Source organism: Notamacropus eugenii, chromosome 3, assembly GCF_028372415.1.
Source record: "Notamacropus eugenii isolate mMacEug1 chromosome 3, mMacEug1.pri_v2, whole genome shotgun sequence".
NCBI classification, from domain to species: domain Eukaryota; kingdom Metazoa; phylum Chordata; class Mammalia; order Diprotodontia; family Macropodidae; genus Notamacropus; species Notamacropus eugenii.
In genome coordinates, this window is record NC_092874.1 from 401,348,533 (window position 1) to 401,362,009 (window position 13,477).

The 13,477-nt window shown below is 38.9% G+C and overlaps 1 protein-coding gene across 6 annotated transcripts in view; it reads left to right on the plus strand.

Moving 5' to 3' along the window:
* Positions 1-13,477, plus strand: part of PALM2AKAP2 (PALM2 and AKAP2 fusion) — a 536,456-nt gene that overhangs the window by 108,729 nt on the left and 414,250 nt on the right. For all 6 annotated transcript variants that reach the window (XM_072650185.1, XM_072650184.1, XM_072650187.1 and 3 more), the window contains exon 2: positions 4,436-4,516. In XM_072650185.1, the coding sequence (XP_072506286.1) occupies positions 4,436-4,516 (81 nt within the window). The remainder of the gene's footprint in view (positions 1-4,435; positions 4,517-13,477) is intronic.

Here is a 13,477-nt window from a genome sequence, read left to right on the forward strand (position 1 = left end):
GGGGAACAACTGAACATTTGCCCAGTGGCCTGTTTAGTAACTTGAGCTTTTTCCAAGTACTTTGACAGTGAGGGTAATGGAGCCAGAAATGCTGCCTAGCAACTTGGCAACATGAGAGTATGGCCTGCCTCTTTTGTCTGATCTACCTGAGTTCCAAGAGAACATGACTTCTGACTTGTTGGAAAGATACAGTGGGCTGAGGCATGGAACCAGTACATCCAATCTAAATGAACCTTATAGAATCACACTGAATTCCTTTAATAGGTGAATCAGGGCCATTATAAATAAAACTCTTGTCAGCTTTTTTTTTAAGTGTCATTTGAAATTTGACATTGAAGCTCTCTTGGAATTTCTACTTTATGTAGAACAAGAGAGTAATACATTATTCAACTTGTGGTATTATACATAGGATGAAACTGTATTAATCTTATGTATTAAAACAGATACAGTATTGGGATCATGGGAACCTCGATTTAGAGCTGGAAGAGACCGTAGAGTTTGTCTTCATCCTCATTTTTTAAATGAAGAAACCAAAGCCTGGAAAGTTGAAACAACTTACTCAAGGTCACACAGACGTAAGGGACAGCAAAGATATGAACCCAAGCATGCTAGTTCCAAATCCATTTCTCTTTCTACTGTGCCATAAAATAATTACAAATTGAAATAGCGAGCATTAGCTATGAACATCACTCATAACCTTTCTGAGAAAGAGCTATTAAGATACTACCTCCAAAAGTATTATCTTTCATGTTTTATGCATATCTCTTCTGTTTTACAGACTGAATTCTAAAATCTGCCAAAGTATTTATCTTCCCTCTCTTCTTCTCCTTGCATAAAATCACCTTTAACCTATGGGAAAATAACTGACAAACCCAACTCTCCCTTAAACTTTAGTGTCTTATCTCCAAGCTGAGTTACCCAGCTAGCTGGGTCCCCATTCAGGCAGCTTGGTCTACTCACGTGTTTGGCCTTCATTTTCGAAGAAGACCATCACATCAAGTCTTCCATTGCATCCTGGGCCATCTCCAGTCATCCTGATGAATAACTGGTCACTGGATCCTGATGGCTCAGGAGAAGAAAGTGAGGTTGGTGATCTTGCACAGCCCTCCCTCACTCAAAACAAAGTCAAGTGCAAGTCATATCATCATTTCTCTGATGTTATGGTCTTCTTCGAAAATGAAGGACCAACACAACAACAACCTTATCTCCAAGCAGCCTACTGGACTTTACTGTCAGAGTTTCCCTCTATGACCTCAAGATTGAGGTGGGTAGGGGTAGTTGGGTGGTGTAGTGGATTGAACACCAGCCCTTTAAGTCAGGAAGACTTGAGTTCAAATATGACTTTAGACACTTACTAGCTGTGTGACCCTGGGCAAGTCACTTAACCCTGATTGCCTCAAAAAAAAAAAAAAAAAAGATTGAGGTAGCTAAAATGAATTGGTTTCCTTTGTTGGTCTCTCAGCTGCTGTCAGTAGTATGTATATTAGTAGAGACTTGGTTATAGAAGGAATCAGGTCTTGGAATCAGGAAGTTCTGGGTTTATGTCTTGCTGCTAATCAAATGAGATAATATTTATAAAGATCTTTACACAGTGCCTGGTACATAGTAGTCATTTAATAAATGCTTATTCTCTTCTCTCCCCTCTAGACATCAATGCAACACTAAAGTTGTCCATTTGATATCCCTCATTCTCACCATGACTTGTCTACCTTCTTTTCAATCATAAATTTCCTTGATGATTTTTTACACCACTCCTTGCTCATAAGTCATAATTGAAAATAAGATGAAAATTACTTTTGCCTACCATGCATATCATTATGGACCTTTAGATGATTCACAACTTCAGTTTTTGAGAGATTATAGAATTCTAACTTTCTCAACAGCGTAACATCGTTGGTGAAAATTTATTTTAGGGAGTGGTCCTTGAGTGGCAAGGCTTCTACTTTATTAGCCAGAAAATCTAATGTGGTAGCAAACTGCCCTAATCTAAAATTCTAATGTGTTACTAGAATAAAGGAATGTGTGAATAAGGGAAGATATTACACTGCAGTGAGCTCCTCTGAACAATATTAAAAATTAAACCAAAACTATGGCAAAATGAAATCCATTCCATTTTTAAACTGGTTCAACTCAAATTCTTATTTTAATCATTTCAATTGAGAAGTAGTAGAGAAATTGTATATATTTTGATGATTAGATGATTTTTCTATGAAGTATATTTTAAAATTTCCAATATAAGTAAAATAAAGCATCTTTTCAAATATTACATGGTTGCAAGATTTGACCTTATACCAGTTCAAGTCATAACCATGTAGTACTTCTTAATTCGTAGCTATAGCAAAAAAAAAAATCACTCTATAATAAACTTCTGGTTATTAGCCATTTCAAACTTAAGTAGGCTATTTTTTAGATCATACTCAACAAATCCTTAAAGGACCTCAAATGCATTAGATTGACAAAATGACAAAAAAGGGAAAATGACAGATATTGGAGGAGCTATGGAAAAAGAGGAACATTGCTTCAGTATTGATGGAGCTATGAGTTGGTCTAGCCATTCTGGAAAACTATTGAAAGTTTGCCCCTCAAATCACTAAACTGTACATTCCCTTTCATCCAGCAATGCTGTTACTTGTTCTGTATTCCAAAGAGATGAAAGAAAAAGGCAAAGGACCTGTATATACAAAAATATTTTTGGCAGCTCTTTTTTGTAGTGAGAAAGAACTGGAAACTCAGGGAGTGCCCATCAGTTGGGGAATGGTCAAAGAACATGTAGTATGTGAATGCAGTGGAATATTATTGTGCTGTAAGAAATGATGAAGAATGTGGTTGCAGAGAAACCTGGGAAGACTCTAGTGAACTTATATAGGACAAATTTGGACCATAACTACCCTGTAAAATGACATTGAGAGACTTAAGAATTCTGATCAGTTGCAGTGACCCATCACAATACCAGGTGATCAAGCATGCCACTCACCTCCTGACAAAAAGGTGATGAACTCAAGGTGTAGAATGAGACACAAATTTTCGAATTTGACCTATGTGGAAATTTGTTTTGTTTGATTATCCTTATTTGCTATGTTATAATATATGTGTTCTTTCTCTTTTCTTCCCCCTAAGGAAGAGGTAGAAGAGAAAATAAATTCTTGCTCATTAAAAAAAATATGGAAGATTTGTTAAACTTCAAAAGACGTCTTAGAGCTTGTATGCCTGTAGGCATGCCCTTTACAGATCTGGGCTCACCTCCATACCAGCTACTGGTATAGGATTTAGGAGAGATGTTTTGTCCTTTCAATCACGTCCAACTTTTTGTGACGCCATTTTGGAGTTTTCTTGGCGAAGATACTAGAGTGCTTTTGCCATTTCCTTCTCTTGCCCATTTTACAGGAATCTGAGGCAAATAGGGTTAAGTGACTTGCCTAGGGTCACACAGCTAGTAAGTATCTGAGGTTGGATTTTAACTCATGAGGATGAATCTTTTTGGTTCCAAGCCCAGTGCTCTATCCATTCTGCCACCTAGCTGCCCTTAGGGGAGGTAGCCAAAATTTCTGGATTTTTTTGGACTGGACCTATAATTTCACTGGAATAGGGAAATTCTAGTGAGTAAACTCCATCTACTAATGCACATCAGTAACTACTCCACAAGGTGTTTTAGGCTGAGAGAGGTGCTCAAGGCATTGAGAGACTTGCCTAAGGTCACAGCACAGCCACTTTTCTATCTACAGTGACACACCAGAATCACAAACAAAATTGTTTGGGTTTTTGTTTTTGTTTTTCAATAGTTGGAACCTAGAGAAATGGTTGGAACCTGGACTTCCTTTATTCCGTATAATCCTCAAAGGCTGGAGTTATCAAACACCTATTCTGTCACCTCTCTGGTAGTACAATGTTGTTCCTTAGTGGACAAATATTTTCAGTAGCTTTGCCCACTACGATTAATTTTACTTTATTGGGAGAGGGAGTGAGATACTGTGAGGATCATCTTGCTGAACAAAGCCTAAACCATGGAATTTTCCATTATTTTTATCTATCATATTTGAAATCTGCAAGCACCCCTGTCTTTTATTATTTTTCATTGAATAAACTACACTGTTCGGTAATGCTAACAAAAGACTCAGAGCATGACTGGGGAGTGGATAGAGTGGGTTAAAGGTGTCCTCTTTTGCTCTGTGTTAAACTGAGGCTTCTCGGTCTATGGCTGAGTGAGGAGGATTCCTCCTACTTGCTGAACAAGTAGCTCAGCCACAGCAGACACGTTCCGAGAACACTGCTATTTGCAACATGCTTGCAGACAGAGGCAGGTGACATTGCGTGTGTGCCTAGCATCCCTGGAAGCATGTGTACAGATGTTCTCTGCCTCTGTTTCTTTTTGCTATTTTAAAATCTCTGGATCCAACACCTACCCGGTCTTATAGCCACTCTCACTTTCTTTTTAAAGGAAAAAAGAAAAAGACAGACTGAAATAGAAGGCAAGAGGCAGCAGCTTGAAGAACAGATCCTTCAGCTGCAGCATTCCAAGGTAAGAGTCTGATGCCAGGCAGCAAAAGCTGGCGAAATCTATTCATTATTAGACATGCAGATCACACATTCAAAAAGCCAGGAAGAGCCTGCACTGACATGAAGGGGATTTCAGGGACAGGGCTGGGTCGAGTTCATTATAAAATCACCACTTGGCTTTTTCTTGGGTGTTTCTCAAATGCAGTGAGTGCATTGTTAGAGGAACATTTGGGTTTCAGCAAGGATGAAGAGATGACACTGTGCATGTGGATAGGGCGGGGGAGGATTTCGAATTTGGCTTTATGCGTGCATACGAAGTACAATTGTTAAATAGCAATATTAGATACGAATACTACATGTTGAGAACACATCGTTCCAATGAGACACTATCCATATGTTTATGCTTTCAGTGTATGTGTGTGTGGGTTTGTTGAAATATACCTACAAATACATTTAGCACACTGTTTTGTTTTAAAGAGACACTTTAAAATAAATAACTTCTTGGTGTCATTAAAGGGAAGGTTCACAATAACTGATAAAGAGGATTACTTCTGGTCATTTCATCTTAATGCCATTTATTTGTTTCTAAATTGAGTGTGATCATTTTATATGGTAAAATGTAGCTCAACAGAGGTGGGGTTGGTGGTGTGTTACAAATTTCACTGGTGCCCAAAATATGTTTTTCTCTTTCTTGCATCATTCAGCCAAAAAAAGGGGTTGAGGGTGGGGAGAGGCACAATGCATTTTTCTAACATAATACCGTTAAGCACTGTAATTGATTACAGTCTCGGCTAAAGGTCTGCCACTGTCCCCTAGAACCTGCTGGTGATAGAATGTTGCCTTCTGCATTATCAGAGAATAAAGCAACTGCATTCCTGTGGAGCAGCATGAATTGCCATTTCACTGAGATTGCAATTGGTTCTTTAGCAAAATGTTTCTACTGTTATTGCCAAGTTATTGCCATGTCAAATATGCAAAATGGCATCATCCGTAAGGGACCGTCTCTTATTTATCTATTTCCCACAGTGCCCCCAGAACACTGCATTGTAAGTAGGAGACAATTAATAAAAAATTTAATGTTAAATTTTGTTGAGTAAGTGTTGTTGGATGTGATAGTGACAGAGGAGTTAGTATTGATTTTCAAGATATTTCTTGGTGTGTACATTGAACTCTTTTCCTACCTTTTTTATCTGCCCCCTGAAAACAAGGTTGTGCTTAATTTCCCATGCTGAGATTTTTGACAAGCTAATTACTGATTTGAGAAGTTACATGTAAATGTTTCTGTCTAGCATGGTTATTCACTCCTATGCATTGTTAAAAACTATGTGAGAGATTTTTTTTTAAATGCACAAAGATGATATGATAAATGGAGAATAATGTATGCTAGTCAAATGGATAGAGCACCAGGCCTGGGGTCAGGAAGACTCATGAGTTCAAATCCAGTCTCAGACACTTATTAGCTGGATGACCCTGGGCAAGTCACTTCACCCTGTTTGCCTTAGTTTCCTCATCTGTAAAATGAGCTGGAGAGGGAAATGGCAAACCACTACAGTATCTTTGCCAAGAAACCCCAAAAGGGGTTAGAAAGAGTCACATAACTGAAATCAACTCCAGAAGAACTTCCTTTTAGCAAGCCATGCTTTTGCAGATCTTTTGAGGAAGTTACTGTGCTTTAGAATTACAGAGCCTCAGACTAGTAGGAGCTCAGAGATCCAATATCCGCTCTATAAGATCAGAAAAATGATCATTCAACTAACTTTCAGTGGAGGAGAACCTGCTACATTCCAAGTCAGAACTTTCACTTGTGTACAACTGAAATTATTAGGAAGTTTTTCCTTATTTTCAGCCAAAATTTGCCTCTTGTCAGCTTTCACTCACAGCCTCCATTTTCTGCATAAAAACAGAGATTGTATCTGCCCCTTTTCATTGAGTATTCTCTAGGCTAAATATCCAAAGTTCCTTTAACCTATCCTTACATAGTGTAGTTTTATATCCCTTCCTCTGAACTCATTGGATATTCTTAACATCCCTTCTAATTAGCCCAAATGCAGTCTGAATAGAGTGGCAGTATCACTTTCCTCACTCTGGACATTAATATAACCTAAAATTTCAGGACTTTCTTTGACTTCCAGGTCCCATTGTTGACTCATATTGCAACTCACTGAACTCTTATGTATTTTTTACATGTGCTATTGATTAGCCATGCCTCTGTCATCTTCGGCTTATACGACTGAGTAAAAAAATACGTTTTTAATTGATGTCTTCTGTTTTTACATCATCATAGTTAACCCCTGTATTCATCCCCCCAAAGAATCATTCCCTCATACAAAAAGTATTTTGTATAATTGATTTTTAACCCAAATGTAGACTTTACATTTATTCCTGCAAAATGTCATCTTTCTAGATTTGATCTATTGTCCAAAACTGTCAAAATCTCTATTCTGGTGTTCAGTATTCAGCTCTCTTTTCTAGCTTCTTATCATCTGAAAACTGGATGAATTTTCCATCTATACCCCCATCCAAGTCATTGCTTAACATGTTGACCAGAAAAAGATCAAAGACAGATCCCTTGGAGTGGATACTCCATTCTAAATCTACCTCCTGGGTGATATCAATCCATAAATCACTGTGGTTAAAGTTCAGCCATTCAACTCAAATCTGCCCACTATATTAGGGGCAGCTAGGTGGTGCAGTGGATAGAGCACCAGTGCAGAAGTCAGGAGAACCTGAGTTCAAATCTCACCTCAGACACGACACTCATGAGTTGTGTGACCTTGGGCAAGCCACTTAACCCCAACTGCCTCATCTTGGGTCATCTCCAGTTATCCTGATGAATATCTGGTCACTGGATTCAGATGGCTCTGGAGGAGAAGTGAGGCTGGTGACCTGCACAGCCCTCCCTCTCTCAAAACAAAGTCCAGTGCAAGTCATGTCATTATTTCTGATGGCATGGTCTTCTTTGGCAACAAAGGACGAACACACACACACTGTATTAACATAAAGCCCTTGCTGCTCCATCATATCTATGAGAATATAAAGAAAGACCTTGTCAAATACCTTGATTAAAACTAGATGTGCTATTTCTATACCTTTCCTTCAATTTACCAGGCTTGTACCTGTCCAAAAAAATAAATGAGGTTAATGAGGAACTGATCATAAAACCACCCTTTAATAATAAGTTCTCAAATGTTGTCAGGAATTTCATTCAAGCTCACAAATGTTGGAGGCAGCATAAAGAAATAAAGACATGGCTTTAGGATCTAGAAGACCTGGTCTTGCTTCAGATATATTATGGCTGAGTGACCCTAACTAAATCATTAACCCTTCAGTGCTCCAGCAATTCTTCAAGATTGTAGGTGCATATCTACATTGGTAGAAGGAATTTTCTCCCACAGAAATTCCCTCTACTAATGAAATCACAGGGCAGTTAGGTGGTTCGATGGATAGGTTACCAGGCCTAGAGTCAGGAAGACTCCTCTTTGCGAGTTCAAATCCAGCCTCAGACACTTACTAGCTGTGTGACCCTGGGCAAGTCACTTCACCCTGTTTGCCTCATTTTCCTCATCTGTAAAATGAGTTGGAGAAGGAAATGGCAAACTCCTAGTATCTTTGCCAAGAAAACCCCAAAAGAGTTGGATGCAACTGAAAAATGACTGAACAATAAAATCACAGCTACCTTTTCCTGTTCCTAACCCTTTTAAGCCCATAGTTTTAAGAATCTACTTTCTTAGAACTATGGAATTGGAACTCAGAATGAAGCAGACTATTTTCTCTTGTGTCATGTTTTTTTTGTTTTGTTTTTTCTCATGATTTCTCCCATTCATTTTAATTCTTCTATGCAACATGACTAATGTGAAAATGTTTCACTCCTCCCTCCCCAAGACAGCATGCAATCTGAAGGAGTGAGGGAGGGGGAGAAAATTTAAAACTTATGGAAGTGATTGTTGAAAACTGAAAACAAATAAATTAATTAAATTTTTTAAAAAAGAATCTACTTTCTTCTTGTTCTGAAACTCAAGACATTTACCTATATTGGGTACAACATATTCATAGCTCCCATTCTCTAGAATTTTAAAAAATATAACAAAGACTGGAATTACTTGTATCTTCCCCAAATTCCTGAATATCAAAAGCATGACCAAGAACATTACTCTCTTGTTAAAGACAACCTAAACACACTTAGCAGGGGCAAAGTGAGCTGACCAGGGTCACTTAGCTTGCTAGTCAGATCCATGTCTTAAACTTTGACCCACCTCTTTCAATTTTGCTTCCTTATAAGAGAGCAAAAATATAAAGGAACTCAACGAAATTCAAGAATTTTGCTTGAAAAAAATGCAAATGTATTTTTTCCTCTTCCTGTGTTGAGAAAGAATGAGAGGAACAGGATTAGCTTCTAGATACAGAGATGCCATGGTTTTATACAGTGGTAGCCTTGTAATTCCTGGTTTGTTGGGAGAATTGGATTGAACATGGGAAAAAGAAGATTGGACTTCCTTGTTATCATTTGGTTTGTTTCTAGAACGCTTCCTGACAATATCAAACATTTTGTTGACCCTTTAAACAACAGTGGCACATCATGCCATTGTCCACATAGAACAGTCCACACATAGTAGCTCTTTTCTTTTCCCATCTTGAATTGTAAGAATAATTTGAACTATTTCCTACCAAAAATTACATTTTCTCTACCTTTATTGAAGTTCAGCTGGACTTTTCTGCTACTTCATGCAGTTTTTCCTGCCCTTTTCCCTCGATGGTTTTATATATTACTACTTGGAAGAGCTTAGTGTCATCAACTTATGTGAAAAGAATGCTTTGCATTCCTTATTCTGGTTGAACTTAGCAAAATATTTTAAATAAGACTGGTCTTAGCAGGGAAGAGGGCATTCATTGTTATTAGTGAACTCCAAAGAAATGGGGATAGAGAGAAAGACCAATTTACACTCTCCTTTCAATGTGTCAATCAAGAAACACTTATTAAGTACCTACTGTGTACCAGACACTATACTAAGGGGAAAGGGTGGCTATGAAAAGAGGCAAAAGACAGTTCCTACCCTCAAGGTAGGGCAGTTAGATGATGCAGTAGATAGAGTGCTAAGCCTAGAGTCAAGAAGACTGATCTTCCTGACTTCAAATATGGCCTCAGATACTTACTAGATATGTGATCCTGTGCAAGGCACCACTTTTTGCCTCATTTTTCTCATCTGCAAAATGAGCTGGAGAAGAAAATGGTGAACCACTCCACAACCCAAATGGGGTGATGAAGAGCCAGACACAACTGAAACAACTAAACAATCAGCCCTCAAGGAGCTTACAATATAGAGTAGGGAGACAACAGGCAAACAAATGTATTCAAAGCAAACTCTGTACAGGATAAACAGGAAATAATTAAAAGAGGGAAAGCACTGGAATTAAGAGGGGTTAGGGTGGGATTTTAGTTGGGACTTAAAGGAAGCCAGGGAGGTCAGTTGTCAGAGCAGAGGAGGGAGAGCTTCCCATGGCGAATCCAGTTTTCCAAACACAAAAAGAAATTTTAACCGAAATCCTCCATCAGCTTTGACTTTACTTTCAAGACTGTTTTCCAATGAGATAGGACTTAGGATCATACTTGGCCCGTAGTAGGTACTTAATGAATACTTATTCTTTTCTTTTTTTCCCCCTTCTCAAATTATTCTTTTGACTTTTGCCTAATTTATTATTTGCCCAGGATCTTCCTTATTTTATTTTTCCCTAGTCATCTCACTTTTAAAGCCATATCTCTTTTTTTAAAAAGATACTGATGTAGTTTGGGGTTCTAGGAACCCCAAAATGTCAGGGAATGAGGCAGAGTTGCGTGCAACAAATTCACACACTCAAACAGTGGCAAAATTTATTGTAGGGTTGCCAATGAACCTGCAAATTCATGAGAATGGGGCTAATGCTTATATACAGAAGGAACAAGGAAAGGACCTGGGTTGGATTAAGGAGCTACAGTGAAAGGAATGTCTAGTAAGCAAATTAGGTGATCTAGGTGGGCTGGGGCCTTGGGCAGAGGAGCCAGTGATCCAGGCTACTGAAATGTATGGGGAAATTCAGGGACTGGGCTGCTTTCAAAAATGTGGCCCACTTCCTATCACCCCATCAGTACTTTTCCTTCTTTTGTTTTTTGACCAACTAATCAAGCTCAATTTTAGTCTGAGAATTGGATATTTGTATGTTTGCTTGAATATTGCATATGTCGTACATGGTTTCATGGAAAGAGCACAAATCCCAACTTTGCTGCTTCCTTTGTGACTTTGGGCAAGTCTTTGCTTCTTTGAGTTTTCTTATCTCTCAATGGTGTTGGGGTTTGATTAGAGTGCCGCCAGAATTCCTTCTATCTCCAAATCTAAAACTTCTAGGATACTGGCTGCTGAAGTCAATAAGTCTTGTATGCTGTTAGCCTCACCAGGAGTGGAGACAGCAAAGTGGCCAGCTGTACAGGTGCAATGGAAAGTGAACATGCATTCTAATCAGTTCTTGCAATGCCCGCTTACTACTATTTCAGCCTTCATTTAGACCACACTTGCATCTGCATAATAACAGGCTAGAAATAGGCCTTGAAAGCTCACTGGTTTTTCATCCCCCACATTAACCAGGACATGTTAAATGTCAGAACACCTTGCTGTGATACAGGAGTATTTTCAGTCATGTTCTTGACTCCGTTGAGATTTTCAGAGATAAAAAAGAAACTTTAAAAGTATCATTTGAAAGAAGTACCAGAGGAGAAGATACTTGCCACAATTCCTTTGCTGAAGGGTATGTGTTGGGGGATCAAGGAGGGGTCCTGTGGATGTGGAACATTACATATATTCTCAGATTTCTTCATTGTTTTGATCTCCTCTTCCTCTTTTACTGTTTTCTTTTAAAAAATACTTTGCTGTGTGACGTAGCTCTCTTACTGCAGGAGGAGGATACATGGGGAAATTTAGCTAATGCTAAAAACAAAACGGATTTTGGAAAAAATAAAGCATCCATACTGTATCTTTAGTAGCAGACAGTATAATGGGGGTCATTTTCATGTTCTCCATCCTTTTCCCACATGAATTGGATCCCTTGTTATCTTTCCAAAGCTTTTTTGTTCCATACTGGTGGCAGATTATGACTTTTGTTTAAAGACATGTAATAAAAATATTGTTCTTTTAAAAAAAAAAAAGGGCATCTAGGTATCCTTTGCAACCCTTTTAGAAGGATTGCTTTCCCCTGGCTATAACAGAATTTGGGGGAGATAACTGACAATTGTCATTCAGTAGAAATAGAACCCCTTATTATTACATCCCTTGTTCTTTGTCCAAGTCCAGGAGGATCAGGATCATGCCTTGCTGCTCAACCCTTCAGCCAGAGTCAGCTCTCCCTCCCAGTTTCTGCAAGTTGTCTTCAAATCTCAGTCTTGGTTAAATATATATTTTAATTAGATTTGCTAAAAGTCTGGTAAAGCCTCAAGCATTAACCACTCCTATCAAAGGATGTGACATTCTAAACTCTTACCAGCTTCAACTACCAAAGAAACTACCTACTTCTTAAGCTAGAGTCCTTCTCTGTCCTCTTCAGTCTGTAAACTGCAAAAGAAAAAAAAAGATAACCAGCGATTTCATTTGTTTAATAAAATCTCCCATCTCCACACCGTGTTAGGAGTGAGGAATTAAAATACTTAATCACTCTGTTTAACTCCTTGATAGGTGCTTTAATGCAGAGGCTTCAAACAAACAACACTTCCCAGTGAGTTTGAACTAGGTTAAAATGTAATCTGGATATGTTTAACATATAAATAAAAATATGATAAAACATGAGATAGTGTTGAAAGGTGGTTTTTCTAAGTCGTTATGTGGTCTACAGATGGTTTTTCCTGGGAGGGATGTTGTGTGCAGTTGTTCCTCTGTTTTTGAGGAGGGCTTACAATGTTAGCAGGGTCATGTTTGACTTGCAAGTGAATTGGATTTAAGTGAGGCAGGGCTGTGCAAAGTCATCAGCCTCACTCTCTGTTCGGAGTCATCTGAGTCCAGTGGCAAGACAGGATGACTGACAATGGCCCAGGATGCAGTGGGAGACCTTGGCCTTTTTAGGCTAAGGTCTTGCCCAAGTCTCAGTTTTTTAAGGCTACACCCATTCAGTAAAGGTTAGGTAAGAACTGAGGTAAAAAATAACCTACTTTGCCTTCACAAAATAATTATTCAGGGAGGGGAAGACCCTCTCAAGTTTTTGGCCAGAACAGAAACAATTGCTATTTACAGTCATCCTGAGCCATCAAAACCCAAACCATGAGCAAGCGAGGCTTGGGCTGGGACCTATTATTGGCCAGTCAGCGAGAGCCAGAGTGATTGGGTCTAAAGGCATAGTCAGGTACCTCCACTGAATCCCTATGGACTTCATCACAAAGTCTAGTTTTTCAGAGCTATATTAGAAAAAATCTTAAATGAAAACTCCATGAAACAAAAGAGTTAATTGTCCCAATTTTAAAAAAGAGAGAATAAATAAGTGGGGGAGGGGGGACATCTAGCCCTCCAAACCCCAAGATACCTTGCAAAGTATAAATGATCAAAGTTTATATTCCTTTGGATAGAGCATCCACATGTAACGGTATGACTCTCCATGTGGACAGAGGAGAAGGAGGAGGATGGGAAGGATGAGGAGAATGAGGAGGAGGAAACAGCAGCATTGCCCAACAGGAACTGGCCTGTTGGGTCTGCCTGTGGGGCAACTACTGCTCCTCAAGGATTGTTGTTCTCCCTTCATAGTGAGAGAGGACAGATGATATCAGGAGGGTGTTGTCTTGACTTGCAAATGAATTGGATTTAAGTGCCAAATTATCAGCTCTGTTCTGTCCTCCAGAGTCATCTCTAGGTCAGGAGAAGCAACTAGAAAGGATTGCTTGTACTAGACACCATCAACTGTAGACTTTAAGCTGCTTTCTTCTCTGTTGGCCAGTGCCTCCCAATTTGTTCAGTCCACCTCACTTATGGGTCTCTGT